Genomic DNA, 17,167 nt, shown 5'->3' on the forward strand with positions numbered 1-17,167 from the left:
ATTGATGTATATGAAGGATGTAATTTTGGCTCTGCTGGCACATTATGGAACATGTACTCTATGTTGAAGAGTACCATTATAGTGCAGAAAAATGTAAACATAGCCACTTTGTCAAAGATGAGAGATTATCGCTTTTCTTGAAAGAAAGAACGTTTCTTATAGAGTAAAGAAATTAGAAGTCTCCAACAGCAGATCAACAAATTCATTAGGCAAGCAAATAATGAAACATATCTAATGTTAAAGGTGAGTTCAATAAAATATTATAATTATATAAAAGTATCAACTTAATTTGCTTTATTTTTCAGGTAACAATAAGTATTAGGTTAGTCGGTACGTGTAGATGGAAAGAACTAACAAAAATGTCAATTGATCTAATAAATGACAAAGAAAACATTTTGCTTGTGAAAATATCAGATTCCAAAACACATAATGAGAGAACTTCTGTTGTAATTGGGCAAGAAAACCTGATGTTGTATATGCAATATTTTTCCTTTCGGTTATCCTACAGATTATTCGTGCATTACAGAAAACATTTTCAATTCAGCCTGTTGTATCCACAGTTTTGGGAATCACAGATCCAGATCAGTGAAATCAAGTCTATTCATAAATATGCAATAAAAATAACTTTCAAGAAACCAGTTATATTTCCATCAAAGTTTCATTCAGGAAATATTTCTACATTCTACAAAATCAGTACCATTTATATAAAAAAAAACATTTTACAAGTGGGTACTGACATAATTGAACATCAGTTCAATACAAGATCAAAGACCAATAAATGCTTTCGAATTGCAAAGTGAACTCAACATTCAATGCAAAAACACTCATATGTATCAGTTGTAAAATTTACCATATAATTCCACACAAAATTGAAAAGTCTTTAAAAAACACGATTGCATATTAGATAATACACTATTGTTGACACATTTCTCCATTTCAAATTATTATTTTATTTTTTTGCATTTTTTTTATGAACAATCTCTCTTAACAGTTGACGCAAAATTCCCAATAACCCTGTCAAACACAAGTGTTTACACTTAGCAGACTGTGTTAAAATACTATGCATGTACAAACAAGGAAGAAGGAAAGAAAAAAAGAAATGCATTCATTCATAGACCAACTATATGGTATCGAACATGTCAATTCATACTTATAAAATGATTTTCCAAAGTCGATAAGATTTGAAAAAAGTTAATATACAATTTTAACTGTTAATGCAGATTCGATAATGAATAGGTAAACAAACAAACAAACATGTAAATATACATTAAATACACATATACATAGATCCCTAAAATATAAATATATTTATATACACATATGTATAAATGAAAATGTAAAAAACATAATAATGCACAAGTATGAAAATGTAAAATTAAAATGTAAAAGAATGAGATTATTTACACACAGATATCCACAAAACGCAATCATCGAAATATTCTTGTAATGTATAATAAGCTTCAGCCAATAAGAAATCTTTCAGTGATTTTTTGAATTCGAGAGTATTACAGGCCTTCATTAGATTAGATTTTAATGTGCAAGAAACATTTATATATGTAAATGCAGCAAACTGTCAAAATCTTTTTACTCTTGAAAATTTCCCTGCAAAAATCACGTAGCTTCATATTAAACATCGATCTAACAATACGTTTTGTAACAAATATCCTATATACTAATGTATAATAAACTTGGATAAGAATACTCTCATGAAGTTTATACCTCAATTGTAAAATTGTGAAGTATGTGAATATGCTCAGACCATGAGAGTGATTTATCAATCATTACACCCAGAAACTTAGTGGAGTTTTGTGTCTGAAGGACTTCACTATCGATCAGATTGTTATTATTGAAATATATAATTTTTGTTTTCTGTGCCAGTTTATTGGAATGACAATATTTTGTCATTTCACTAGTACCGACTTCAATCGATAGAATCATATTCTCCATAGATGATTCAAAATCGATGAGTTGAAAGCGCCTATCCACATTTATTGGGAAGTCATAGAGAAATAGTAAGAAAAGCATTGGCCCCAGAATTTAACCTTGCGCTACTCCAACATCAAGTGAGTATCTGAATATTTACAGACATTCGTTTGATATTGTACATTTTTAAATAAATTTAAATTTGAAATTGGTATTTTTTCAGCGATTGTTCAACTTCCGAATTTCTTTAAACAGGTTGTTTTTCGGCTGCTCATCCATTGAGAGTTCTCAAAGGTTGAAGTTTCGCCATCATTCGTGATAACTGATAACATTGTTGAGACCATATGTGCCCGAGCATTGATCACGAAAAATTTTCATCATTCGAGAACGCGTACTAATATGCGGCTCATTCAACATCGTTAACTTTTATGTCTTTGCATCCAATATTTTCCCATGATTTCACGACCGAATCGAATTGATTGATGTGCCAATTTCATCATCGTTGAATCATTATTTTCGAGAACAATCCCTCGGTCCGAACGATGCGGGCAAGAGGCCGCAAAAGAAGCAACAAGAAGTAATGCCCGGACTGAATTTGTTTAAAGAAAGCGTTAATTACACGGCCGAAAATTCCGTGTACTCTTCAATTTCGCGACGGTCCGTTTTCGACCAGACGAAAGCACCGCCTTAATAAGACGATGATGCGGCCGCGAGTGATGAAACACTTCATTAAAGCTGATTGATATCCGCGACCGGGTGCGTTTTTGAATGCGGCTCGCTTTTCGCACATGCACGTCCACTATTATTTATTTCTCGTTAATGAGCATCTTGACGGATCCCGATGCATGTACGACACAAAACCGTTGATCTTGCACGTTGCTTCCAGTCTCACTGACGACATGATTTACCGACGACGCACGTAGGGGTAGTCATTTGTCTTGAAATGCGGACATGAGTGTTGATTTTTCGGAATTTGTCGCGAAACTGGTTATTACCTGGGATAAAGGAATATACGGTAGACAAAGAGTCGCCATTCGTTTCATGTCCCCACTCTACCAAAAGGCGATAGCCCCTTCTTAGTGTTGTTCCTGGTGGGATAAAATACCATTTGGCTACACTTTCTGATTTGTGGTTGCACTGTTGCACCCTTTTTTGAAAATCATGCAAAAAGCGTACCCGTTCATTTAATATTTTAAATGGGTTTATTGTGTTTCAATGCCACGTGATTCTCGTAGATGTCATTTACAACTGTCAATTTCTCATTACTCTCATAGACGTATTTTTTTATTCACCGAAACTGAATAATAATAATAATAATAATGTGGCCCCTGAAGCCACAAGAACTGACTTGTTTGGATGAGCAGCTTCCTAGTGTTCTAACAGAAGAGGCTGACATCCGGCAAATCAACACCGCCGTGTATAACGTCATCCAATCGCTTTCCGAATCGAAAGGACGAAATCCCGGCCTTGCGGTTCGGAAGATTTAACGGCGTTTACACAAGATGGAGGCTAAGATCACGTCGACGAGACAATACGCGTCTCGTATCCAATGTGTGATGGATTACAGGGCGGCCAACAGGCCCTTCACGTCCTCAGTGCGGCAAATAGTCGTCAATCTACGACGTATCCATCACACTTTAAGTCAAGGCATGCTGTTGACCACCAAACAGCACTGCCTTGATAGGATATGAATGCTAGTGGCTGCTAAAAAGTCACTAGTGAGCGAGCGAGAAGTATAGCCGAAAACCTTAGGTTCCACGAGAAACCTTCTCGCTTATTTCAAGAGCCTCCACGTGTTGTAGATGATCTGCCGACCGCTGATCAGGTGGAATCCTTCTGGAAGGATATCTATGAACACCCGCAGCCACTCAACTTAGACACTCCAGCCCTAGCGCAGTTCGAAGCTTTCAACAGAGAGTTTCGAACTGCTCAATGAACTGCGCAACCCGATAACCCCGGATGACGATCGAAGAGCCCTTGTGGGTTCCAAGAACTTTGCTGCTCCAGGCCCAGATGTGCTGACCACTTATTGGTGGAAAAAACTACCAAGCACCCACCGCCATCTGGCCAGAGTTCTCAACTCATGGCTGGACGGAGAGCAGCCGATTCCGGATTGGTTTGTCGAGGGGGAGACCGTTCTTATTTCCAAAGGCGGAGATTTGTCGATTCCTAAGAATTACAGACCGACAACGTGCTTGAATTCGTATTATAAGTTGTTTACAAGCATCTTATACACATGAATACTCACCGCAGTTGACCGAGTGTTCGAGCGGATATATGAGCAGACAGGGTGGAAGAGAGGAGTCGCTGGATATAAAGAGAACCTGCTCATCGATAGATGTGTAACGCAGGATGCAGGATACAATATAAGAGTAACCTCTATATGGCCTGGATCGATTATCGTAAGGCATTTGATACAATTTCGCATGAGCTCATCTTGCATTTGCTCAGATTCCTTGCGGTACCAGACAAAATAGTGAGATACATTGAACAACTAATACCACTTTGGCGAACTCGCTTCACCATAACATCTGGTCAAGCAAGAGTCCAAACAGGGTGGGTCACTTTCAGAAGGGATGTTTTTCAGGGTGATTCCCTCAGTCCCCTTCTCTCCTGCATCTCTCTATTGCCATTATCCGTTGCGCTCAGAAATACTCGAGGATATAATTGTGGCACCCCCGGAAACCGGAGGCACAAGGTCACCCATCTGTTTTATATGGATGATCTTAAACTTTAGAGAAGGATCTCCATCAGTCCTTGAGGGTGGTGGAAGAGTACACGCATGCTATCTGTATGAAATTCGGGATAGACAAATGGCAATGGTCCATCTCAAAAGAGAACGATGCGGGGACTACGTAGATGGAAGCATCCTACACCATATGGATGCCGGAGAGACGTATACTTACCTCGGAGTGGAACAACATCACGCACAAGAGGTAACAGCAGTGAAAAACTCTCTCCGCGGCAAGTATCAGCACAAACTTCGACAGATCTGGTCATCGGAACTGTCGGGGAATAAGTTGCTGCTCGTTTGGAGTAGTGAAGTGGATTCGGGAGATGCTGTATCAACTCAACGTAAAGACCCGAAAAATGATGCCTCTCTATAAGAGTTTGCATCCCAAATCGTCCGTTCCACGGTTGTCCTTCCCCCGACAACAGGGAGGCCGTGGACTTTTGAGCTTGGAGTGTCTACATGACAGAATGGTACTGGATACAGCCTGTGAAGTCGTCAGGAGTTCGGATTCCCTTCTCTGCATGGTCCGTGACCATGAGAGAGCAGGAATTGAAGCATTTCTTTTTAGAGCAGTTGCCCGAGCAGCTGATGAACTCAGTATAGTTTTCGACTCTGAACGAGGTGACCACAACTCTGTCACCGAGTTGGAACCCGTTCAGCAAAAAAGCTCAGATAAAAGCCGCACAGATCATCTTACTTATGCGGAGACACAAGGATAAGCCAATGCATGGGGTCTTCTTCAATAACATTGGAGACCTTGGATTATCAAAGCGCTTGACGTTCGCTTTTCTCAGGCCGAGAGGGCTGAAGTCGGAAACTGAGGGGTTCATCAACCACTATTGCACTTGCTATCAGCATGTCCAGCATATGCGGTATCGGCCTATATCCATCGACATAACGCGGCCCTGAGAGTGCTATATTATTATCTACGGCACTCTTACGGTATCGACGAAACACCGGTGTTGCCCTACGCTCCGGGGGATATTGAATCCGTTGTGGGGAACGAGAAGTGCGGAATTTATTGGAACTATTCGTTCCCCACCCTCAGGCTCATGCAAGCCAATAAGCCTGATGTAGTCCTTCTCGACCACCAGAGCAAAACGATATTTGTTGTGGAGTTTTCATTTCCTGGCGAGACGAATATCTCCGAAAAGAGGGAAAAACGGATGAAATATCGAGATTTTCCCTTTGAACTCCGCAGGCTCTATCCAGACCACTCTCTCAAGATGGTTGTTCTGGTGGAATGATGCATTTTCTACTCTCGAATCTTAAAATCATACTGGCTTGCTGCAGAAATCTTTGCTGGATAGATGCAGAAGGCTGTCATTCTTGGATCACTGCGCTTGCTCAGGCTACATGATTCTCGGACCCAATGATCAATTACGCCACTTTGTGGGGAGTGGTCGTTAATTGATAATGCTGGCGCGCCCTCTCGAATGTATCGGGGCTTCGGGGGATAGGGCCTGACCAGCGCATACTACGGTAAAAAAATAATAATAATGTTAAATTTATTTCCCATCAAAAAAAAAACAAGAGAACAAACAAAAATTTTACAAGAGAGAGAGACAGAGAAAAATACACTTTGTATTCGATGTACAAATGGCTTTTGGTCCAGATCGCGAAAATGAATAAAAATAATTATATTAGGGCTTGAAGAGAAGGAAAGATAGGAGAAAAAAAAGATAAGTAAATATACCTATAGATATAGAGATATATGAATAGCTAAAACCTTTTTCCGCGCGAACCTAGTTATTCTGAATGCTGAACAACTGACAACAGTCTAATCAATTGGTGAATGTTAAAAAAAAATTCTGATTCGATTCTTATGGAGAACAGTGAAATAACAACGATATTAAACTTCTTTTTGTCCTTATATTTATCTTAGGCAATACAAATTTTATATCTGCATTGTAATTGTTTGCATTAAAATTGTGATATGTCATTGAAACAGAGCAGAGATCGGCTCTCTGAGGCATATTGAGCGACTTCTCTGATAAACGGAACCGAGTACATGAAACATGTTTCTTGAAACACGTTATTCTAGTTCGCTCAGTTTGACCAACAAACTTTTTGTCACCGCTCTACCTAGCATGAGGGAAATGATGCAGTGTCAAATGGTTTCCAAATTGAAAAGAAAGTTTTCTTCATGCAAGGCTGAGTGTTCCAGGAGGTTAGCAGGCCACCCATAGGCTCAGTTGGCGATCAGTGAGGCTCAAGTTTCATCCACCGTTCGGCACAAGTCGCATAGTTTCCTCACTGGAATAAATCACTTTTGCGATCATCTTTGGCAACAGGCAGAGGATATTTGTTATACATGCTGCCTTATTTCTTCGTATATTTTCTTTATATTACTAGAAATGTGTTTTGAAATAATATTTTCACCATATTTTTTCAATCTAATATTGCCTAGTCAACTCAATATAGTCCCATCATTTGATCCTGATTGACACTTTCAGCGGTATGTAGGTACCTTTTCATTTTCAGTAAATGTCCCCAAGCGATGTGTTGGTCCTCATATTGTGTGGGCCAAATAAAAATAATAAAACATCGGCTGGAATTAATCTGATCAGTATTATAGACTTTAATTAGTACGTTAAACTTTCGCCTGAAGGGCGTGTTTTACCTACCGCATGTTGTACACAAGAGTTTTTCTCTCGCTTACGTTTTGTTTAACATATTCATTTAATACAAATTCGATTTAATGGAGGCAATGCTGTCATCATAAATCAGCATCTAAAATAATTATTTTCTGTTGCTGGAATGGCGAGTTTTTATGAGGAAATTATAATTCCTTGGGAACGGATTCAGTGGGTTGTTCAGAAGAATTATTTATACACGGTGAACTGATTTCATGTACATCCTAAATAATCGACGGCGGTATTTATAATAATTGTCATTATATGATACTGGAGATTGCCGATTTCATATGCATACCAAGGGAAATGGAGTGGAACAAAGTCGAATAACTACTATTAATATGAACTACTACACAATGTCCTCGCTGAAGAAAACGAACAGGTGGTTACTATCACCTACAGATAATAGCATATAGTATAATAATATTATACAATATTATAGATTACCAACTAAAGGTCAAGTTTTTCAACATTAAAAAAAATCTTTTCATATTATTGCCGATCTCTGTAATGTTTTGTTTTTTCATTTCAATGTTTTTAGGCTATTTTACCGTTGTTTCATCATTTTAAGAAACAATATTATCCAAACAAGGCCATGTTTACAGAAATAATCCAATTAATTATTGTGAGAACAACTTTTAGGAATAAGCCACTTTTGTAATCGCCTTTGACAACAGGCAGGGTGATACCAGTTATCACACGAAGACGATTGTGGATACTAACAATCGAAACGTCGTCAAGTAACTTGGCCTGATATCTTTATTACATTGTGATTGTCTCTGCCTAGAATAATTAGTATTTTCAGATTGTGAGATTGTCATTGAACAGCAACATAACTTGGTTTGAATTCTTTAAATTTTTATTTTTTTTAATTTTTTGTTAATAATATTTTTAATTCTTCAATATTCTTTTCAGCTTTTATTAATATTTCAATTTTTATTTGTTTGGTTGTTGCTTGTATGTTATTTCTTTGTAATTTCAGTTTTTTATTTAATAAAATTATTTTCGGTTGATCTTTTTGATTTTTTTCAGGGATATCGAATCAATTTTTATTATATTAGACAATGGAAGTCCAAACTGATGAAATAGTAAAATTTCATTTTGTAAGTTCCCGAATTGAAAAAAACTCGATAACTGTCAGTCTTCATTTTCTTTTCAGAAATAATCATTTCTTTTCATAAGACCTGCGTATATTCAATATGCCTGAAGCATTGTCAAAACAGTCTCAACAAATAGTAGCGTCTTTAAAAGACTACTTTGAAGGAGAACATGGGAATGGAGGACCTTTACTTCCACTAACTGCTGTTAGAGACGTAAGTTATATTAATTGTATTAATTACATCTATAAGAACTAAACAAAAATTTTACAGCGAATATATAAATGTTGGGTTGGATTAAATATTTGTCGGGTGTTGATTTCAGAGGGTTGCAGATGCCTTGAAGTTGAGTATTACTACTGTAAACCGTATTGCCACTAAATCTAATAGAGGTGAAATATTCAGCAATCCATCGAAGCAGTGGAAACGGGCGAAACCAGTGGTAAATATTGATGATTTCGATCAAACTGCCATTCTGATCTATGATATGTACAAAACAAGTAAGTATTTTGTATTGATTTATTGTATATACAATATTTGACGACAACAATAATTGAAAGATGAACTGGAAGAACGTGATCTTCTCAAATGCGGTGAGATATCTTTATGGAAAATAAAAAATAAGATCCACTTCGTGGTTTAATGGAGCTGCCTAGTATTGCAATGAAACATATACAATTTTTACATGATTACATGTCACTTAAGAACGAGGGATTATGCTAGTTTGTATTCTTGGATGAAACTTGGATATTCAAAGATGGTGGTGCAAGGTAAATACAACTATAAAATGAACACAAAATACACTAACTGATTTTTTTTATTTCAAGATATATTGTACTTCATGCTGGATGCAGTACAGGGTTTATTCGTGGAGCAGACCTAATTATTTGTTCATAAATGAAGAATTGTGATTACCACGGCGAAATGAACCAACCAAATTTTCTGCATTGGTTTGAATACCAACAAAGAATGAATTTAGTTAGAGTCATGGATAATGCAGGTTATCACAGCACTGTTGTTAATGAAGCCCCAACAACATCATCGAAGAAAGCTGATATCCAAGAATGATTATCAAACAACATTCCCTTCGAAACTACTTTTCTCAAACCACAAATGGTGGATTTAGTTGCAAAGTAAATGAGATTGTTATTCGAGCTGAATCAATACATTATAAATTTACGTTGTAGCAATAAACCAGCACCTATTTATGAAGCTGATACGCTTGTAGAAAAATATGAGCTTAGTTTTTCACCGTATCACTGCATGTTTAATCCCATCGAACATATTTGGGGATTAACAAAATATTTTTATAGGGAAAATGTGGGAAGAGATGACATTTCAGCTGACAAATCCCGGGCTATATGGAAAGAAGCTTTCGACAAAGATACACTTGATGTATGGGCTGAAACTATTCGACATACCGAACAAAGTATAAAATTATATTGGGATAGAGAAATTGGGTTTGACAGGGAAGATGTTGAGCCTTTTATAATAAATTTCGATTCCGATGATGATTATGACGATGATGATGACGAGTTGTAATTAAAAAATATATAAAATTGAAGAAATTTTAATAAAATATTTTAGTTTTCATTACTCGTTATGAAACCACTCTGATTTTATCTCAACTGAGTAAGTTGATAGTAGGTGAAGTTAATAGCAATGAAACAAATCAACAGTACAAAAAAAAATGGAATTAGTTCGAATTAGTTCGAATTAGTACACATGTTGGCAACGTCGTAACTTGTCATCTTGTGACGTCATTCTCAGGTCTTTCTCACGTGAATATCCTATATATCTTCATATTTTTTCTTTCCATTACAAGAAATGAGTTTTTAAATTACATATTCACCAAACTGAATGGAGAAAAGTGTCTTGTATAATTCGGTTTGCATATTGAAGTATTTATTTCTGAAGTATTTGTCTTTCGTGTAATTCAATGTTTATATGGAAGTTGGTGTTCAGAGGGAGCGTTTTCTTCCATTTTGTGTCTGAAAGTTACACCTACTAAGAGGTAGAAGTGTTTCATACAAAAAAAATCAAAACAAACTCTGCCCTCACGTGCTCACGAAAATTTTGAAGTTTTCATATTACTGAAACTTTTACAATGCTTACTCTCGAAACATCTGTTACTTGTCGGTCAGTCGGCAGCCAAGCGGTTCGACGTGGGTGTTTTGTTCACTCACTCGAATTGACTGCCGTGTTGGTCGGTGGTTAAAGCCCTAGTCTGAACGATCGATTTTCACTTGCTATCGTCCAACCCGTGTTAGGAATCAAACGTTATAAGGTAAGACCTTATAACACGTTAAAAGGTAAGACCTCGTTAATCCTTAGCTCACACAAGTTCTGAGGGTTGTCGTTCGTAGTGGTGCGACAGCTGGTTAACTGAAAAATATATTTCTTTTTGTACTTGAAATAATCGTTTCAACATAGCAATAATGTATTAGTGCATTATTTACAATACCAATGAAATTATTGTGTTGCAAAATATATCCAAGAAACAAACATGTTTTTTGATTTATATAGTTGCAAAGTCCGTTCCTTTTTGATATTCAGTTCTGTACTATATCAACTTTTTGCTCTTCTCATATTTGAAACATTGAGTCCATTGCTACCCTTTCTCTCATTTTCGGCTACTCATCTCTCTAGTAGCTTTTGGTAGTATTCTTACTCTAATGCGTTCTGTTCCTACCGCCGTATATTTCACAGACGCAGATGCTGATCTTCTGTTCATTCAGATGTGTTGCATTTGAAGCCATCTAGATATTTTTGCGTCATAATGGTTTTCTCTCTGTGCTTAGAACCTTGTTCCATGTACGCCGTCGCTAGATGCCTATATTTGAAGTATTCGAAGCATCTTCCTGATCAGTGTTTGTTAGGCAATACTTGGGGGGTGCCAGGTTCTGGTCCAATGAAACGGCTCACATCGCCTTCCCTTGCATGGAAGCCAACATTTGTTGCTAGGCTAGTATGGGCAGCATTTTAGACCAGAGACGACTATCCTACTGAGGATTGTGTTTGATTAGTTCAACTCGATCTAACTCCTCTTCATCTCGAAGGTAGTCTGTATCTTACTTCAACGACATTTGTGCTTCCGTAAAGGTGCGATTCTTTTGATTCCACCTATCTGTGGTATACTTATCGAGTTTTCTCGTGTGTTATTCATGTCTATCTAGGTTTTCTTTCGTTTTGGATTCCTTCAATTTCCTGGTCTTATGTTCCCGTGCAATATACCCTAGCCATATTTTGAAGCGGTTTATATTTCGGTATATAAAGAAAGAATACCTTCTTCTACATCTTCTCTGTCTGAGTCTTCACCGAACTATGTTCGTCATTAGAGACCCCACCATAATAACTATCGAATTCATCAGCACTCGTAGCAAAAAACCGTCAATTTAGATATCGAGGGGAAGTTCAAAACCAGTGCCAGTGGTATTTTAGGTTTAAACCCCTTACCCCTACTTAATAATTTTAAATGGCACCCCCTATCTTGTAACACATCATTTTAAAGATCTTAAAAATTCTCACTCAACCCCGTTTAGAAAACTGAAATTGGTTGATATGTAAAATAGGGAAAAAAGAAAATTAATTATAACAAAATGCAAAAATTTATGGAACCGCTACCACTGACTCAATAACGGTATCTTCATGTCTCTTTTATACACATAGTTTTTTGCTTTAGCTGAAAGTGAGATGAGGGCACACAGTTGCTTCTTGGCGTCAGTTACAATTAAATGGTGAAAACATTTATCAGAATTAGTTATTCCTGATTTTAAACTGTTTGTCAAGTGGTGTCAGTTGCACTGACAGTAATACAAATCGTAATGGTGTACACTTCACAAGAAAGAGTATTCTTCAGCAACTCAGTGAGGATGACTATGATAGGAGAATTTAATTTTGTGAAATAATGACTGCGAGAATTCAAAATGACCCAAATTTAATAAAAAATATTTGCTTCAGTGATGAATCAACTTTTTTTCTTAATGGCTTTGTAAATGAGCATAACTGTTGATACTGAGATAATGAAAATCCACACATGTTTCGAGTGGATCATACACAATATCCACAAAAAATAAACGTCTGGGCTGGAATTCTGGGAAACGAAATAATTGGCCCTATTTTTATTGAAAAAAATTTAACTGGTAAATTGTATTTGAACTTATTGGAAAATGTAATCGATCCAGTCATAACACGGTCCTTAGAACGCCAAGTTGATGAAGAAGACAACCCACTCTTGGATGAACAAAATTTACATTTTCAACAGGACGACGTATCGCCACACTATGCATTGCATGTCCGACAGTGACTCGATCAACGGTATGGATTGGCAGAAGAGGCGCTCTGGAATGGCCGGCGAGATCTCAGGATTTAACGCCATTGGATATCTTTCTCTGGGGTTATTTGAAGACAATGGTATACAAAACTCCCCCGCAGGACATTCAGGATCTAAGACACAGAATTACTGACACATGCAGACAAATTAATAACAAACATTCACAAACGTCCGACAGGAATTCGAGAATAGATTGTACTTTCGCTCAGCTACCAATGGTTAATATTTTGAACACCTAATAAAGTAAGGTACATTTATATACTTGCAATAGCTATTATTTTATTTTTTATTATAATTAATTTACTTTTTGTCCTATTTTACGAGAACGGATCAACCAATTTCAGTTGTCTAAACGGGGTTGGGGGAGGATTTTTAAGATTTTAAAAATGATGTGTTACAAGAAAGAGGGTGCCATTTATTAAGTTGGGGTAAGTTAGAGGTAAGGGGGTTAAACCTAAAATACCACTGGCACTGGTTTTAAACTTCCCCCTCGATATCTAAAATGACGTGTTTTTTGCCTACGGCAAATTGTCCCTGCTAAACGAAGTACTAGGGGCGAGAAGTTTTGAAATGAAGGCACTACATAAAATCACAGATCACGAATCAATGCAAACTGCTCATGTTAACGGAAATAATTGATGGATAACAGAAGTGAGATTCGAAACATTAGCATCAGTAACTGCCTATCGAGATGGTACTGGAAACAACTATGCACCATGAGAAGAGATATATGAGATGATATATTTTAAGAATATTCCTTGGGAATATTCTCGGAATATATTATAATATTTTTAGAATATGTAAGGTATATTCTATTAAGAATATTCCAGGAATAGAACCCGAGGAATATTCATAAAATATTCAGGATATTCTTAGTTTATTGTAGAAATATACAATAGGGAAACACCATAAAATATTCTTTAAATATATTTTATGAATATTCTAGGAATATTTGGAATATTCCAAGAATGTGACGAGTAAACGCTATTAGGCATGTATATATTGCCTTTTGATGCAAGATTCACACAAGTAATAAAACACATAATATTCATAAACAAATATATTTTAAAAACAATATACACTGAATTATTTGACGTTTCAACCAATATTAAAAATAAAAAATCTAATTCAAAATATTTATTCACTGAATGAAATATTCCTGAATACTGTCATATTACAAATATCAGAAATGTATTCAAATAAGGATGTTCCTACTCTCAAACGAATGTGTACTAAAAATATACTAAAATAACAACTCTGTGAATTCATCAGCACTAATTAAAAAATAATAAATATATCATTTCATTGAAAAAGAAAAAATGTATTACATCAAGAAATAGGTTAGGTTAGGTTTCTCACTTACAAAAATAAACTCACAAATGAAGTATTTAAAATGAGTGGTATGATGGGTTCTTCAATGAATTTCACTCACTCAAAGTTATCCAAACTTTGCTCACCAGAATAGTTTTTTTTTATATTTGTCCAACAATGCCTCAGCCAGTGTTTCAATAGTAATACCTGGAACAAAATGTACAATAACGTTCATTATCACTATTTGAAAGTGGCACAATAAAACTGGAATAAAAATCAAATAGATATTTTTCGCATAGGTTACTCATGAACATTTACAACATTTTATGACTTGGAGAGCAACTTGCATTGTCTTGTTGAAAAGTACTCATTACGTTTTCAGTTCCTTGGCGCACCTGCCTGTACCAGGTACCACTCTGTTTCCTTTTGGGCAGAATGATACTATCTTGAAAACGAGTGATAAAAATTATGAAAACAAATGATACAAAAGAATGTATCATTCACTTACTTTTCTCTATTGAAGAAACACAACTGAAATCACTCTAGTTCAAACATGAACTTAGTCAAACCAACAAATCCCACACAACAACTCTCCTCGAACTTAAAATGAGGTATAGTAGGTTAATCACCATGACTTTACTATCGATACTATTGCATTTTACTTACTTTTCTTTAAGACTGAATATATGCAACTCTCCTGTTTGAAGATCCAAAATCAAACTATTCGCTGTACTGCAAACTGGACAACCCCAAATTATAAATGGTACACTGAACGTGACAGAATTATACTTTGATAATAACACCAACACACCAAGCATTACACACGCGAACCTGCCACGTCAACCGCCATGTTGAATCAAATGTCGAATTTAACGCAAAGGTACCAAGCATTAAGGGACAGCCGCTTTCACAGAGCTTATTCGACTGTCGCGCGCTACACTTCAATTGACCAATGAGAAACGTTTACTCCAATTCTTCACTTCCCCATTTCTCTGTTTCCAGGATTTTTCGCTTTGTAATTAAATAATTTCAAATACAAAAAGACAAATAGGATGAGAATTAACCAATTTATTGATGCAATTGGTTCATTTATTGGCCCATTCAAATTTTTTTGTCGTTTCCAACAGTTGCTGTTGGAGCAATTCATCCAGAATCTTCGCGTTGAGTTCAAAAACTGGTTAACACTATCAGGGTTATATACATTAGGTTATGCATTCGATTAAGATATTCAAATATTTTTGTTTTTAATAATATTGAATTATTTGTATATGTTATTATAAGATAATTCAAAATTCCATTGTGTAGAATATTCCAAAATATACAGTGGGGATATATTCTGAGAATATACCATATGGTATATTCGATCGACAATATTCTTAGAATATTCAAGGGAGAATTATCCATTTATAGACATTCTATGCACATTCTTTCGGGAATAATCCTGCCATATTCATTCAAGCATATTCTATGAATATTCTAAAGGCATGTATATATTTCAAGAATATTCTATGAATATTTGCAATATATACGTTCGTTTTATGATATATAGGGAATATTCCATGAATATCTGGTGCTGTGTGGGCAGAGGAGTCAGAGAAAGCAGTTTTCATCCAGACATAACAGTCATGGCAAGAGAAGTGAACTAGTTGAATATTTGAAAAAAGAACAATTCAGTGGAGTATTATTGTAGTATGTTATGGTCTGCGTAGTTATTCTATTCCAAACTTTTTTCATATATGTGTCGGCATATGCCAATATTTATGCGATACCGTTTGTTACCAAATAAATTTCAGATCTCCTTCAGATCTACATATTTTATTCCGCCAAACCTACAGCAAGCGATAACCGAACACGATAATTGATTTATTACTTCATGCTGCAGTGTTTGCATGTGAAAATAAATCAGAATAATATATCGTGTAGAAATCGGTCAGCGGTATGTGCAAGACGTAAAATTAGTTCCTCATTAAATTTTCGAAAAGACCACACAAAATTTAAAACTTCTTCGCACGCAAACCGCTACTCAGTATCATAGGATGGCTTAGAGGTGTGCTACATCAATAAGTTGAATCACCTCGAAATATTCGCTATTTTTCTTTGGGTGGCAAGGCGGAAATGAAAAAGCATTCTGTCTGTTTGTTTATGGTGATTAATATTTGGAGAAAGATAGCTTCAGGTATCGTGCTCCAAATTGAGTCATCCAGTGTGAATTAGATGTGACTAGATGCCACCGATGATTGAGTGTCTGGCATAATTGAGTAAGTACCACCCAAATTCATATCTGAAAATTCATTTCGGTGAATACCTCCGAGGAAGCTTGCATAAGACCCAATTAGTAAAGGTGCTAACCCAAATTTGTCATTTGATTTGTAAAAAGAAAGCTAGTAATCAAGGGAATTGTAGGGTTTTTTCTACAACTATTTAGTTCAGAAACATTTCATTTCGTTACTGATTTTTATTTTTTCACACACTTTATATTAGTTTTACGTTTATGTATGTATGTATGTTTGTTCGTAACTCTCCTTTTCATTTCATATCGGGATCTGTATTTGACAGAATTATCTACATTATTGCTTGATCTATTCGCGGACAGATGGCACTGTACGTAACCTTGATATAATTCGAACTCACTTTACATGTATTTCTTCATTTGAAAACAATATTTTTTTCATCAACACGCGCGCCTGCTGCCTTATTTGTAACCCTCCTTTGCGCGCCTGCTGCCAGGGGCTTGGTAGCTGATTTTCACGCTCTCTCTCCGGAATCGAAAAATATCAATGGTCATTTTTAAAAACAATATACGGCTTATTGATCCCAAAGTTTAGATGAATAAATAGTTTGAAAAGACTTAAAAACACGCTTTTCTAGCATACGACACTAAAATATGAAAAATAAATATAAACTAGAAAACACGCTTTTGAAGAACATCGAACAAAAAAGTTAAAAATATTTTTTTTCAAGCCTAAAACAATAACGAACGGAAAATACTAGTATTATTGTGAAAAAAGCATGGGCGCTCTGTGCCATATTTTTTGTATATATTTTAGTTCGATGTTCTTTAAAAGCGTGTTTTTTAGTTTTTAAATCTACATTTATTGTATTATAAATTCTAGTTAGGAAATTAACTTTTCAT

General features: G+C 35.9%; 2 protein-coding genes across 2 annotated transcripts in view; one reads left to right on the plus strand and one right to left on the minus strand.

The window, feature by feature from the left end:
- LOC111514858 (uncharacterized) overlaps window positions 1–17,167 on the minus strand; it is a 343,452-nt gene that overhangs the window by 95,128 nt on the left and 231,157 nt on the right. The window lies entirely within an intron of this gene.
- Window positions 8,366–8,931, plus strand: LOC141480603 (uncharacterized). Its single transcript, XM_074170796.1, has 2 exons — window positions 8,366–8,606; window positions 8,716–8,931. Exons 1-2 carry the CDS (start codon window positions 8,493–8,495, stop codon window positions 8,929–8,931), a joined length of 330 nt encoding a protein of 109 aa, XP_074026897.1. The 5' UTR covers window positions 8,366–8,492.

This window comes from Leptinotarsa decemlineata, unplaced genomic scaffold, assembly GCF_025532065.1.
Source record: "Leptinotarsa decemlineata unplaced genomic scaffold, Ldec_3_MD MMD2_P_RNA_scaffold_11, whole genome shotgun sequence".
Lineage (NCBI taxonomy): Eukaryota > Metazoa > Arthropoda > Insecta > Coleoptera > Chrysomelidae > Leptinotarsa > Leptinotarsa decemlineata.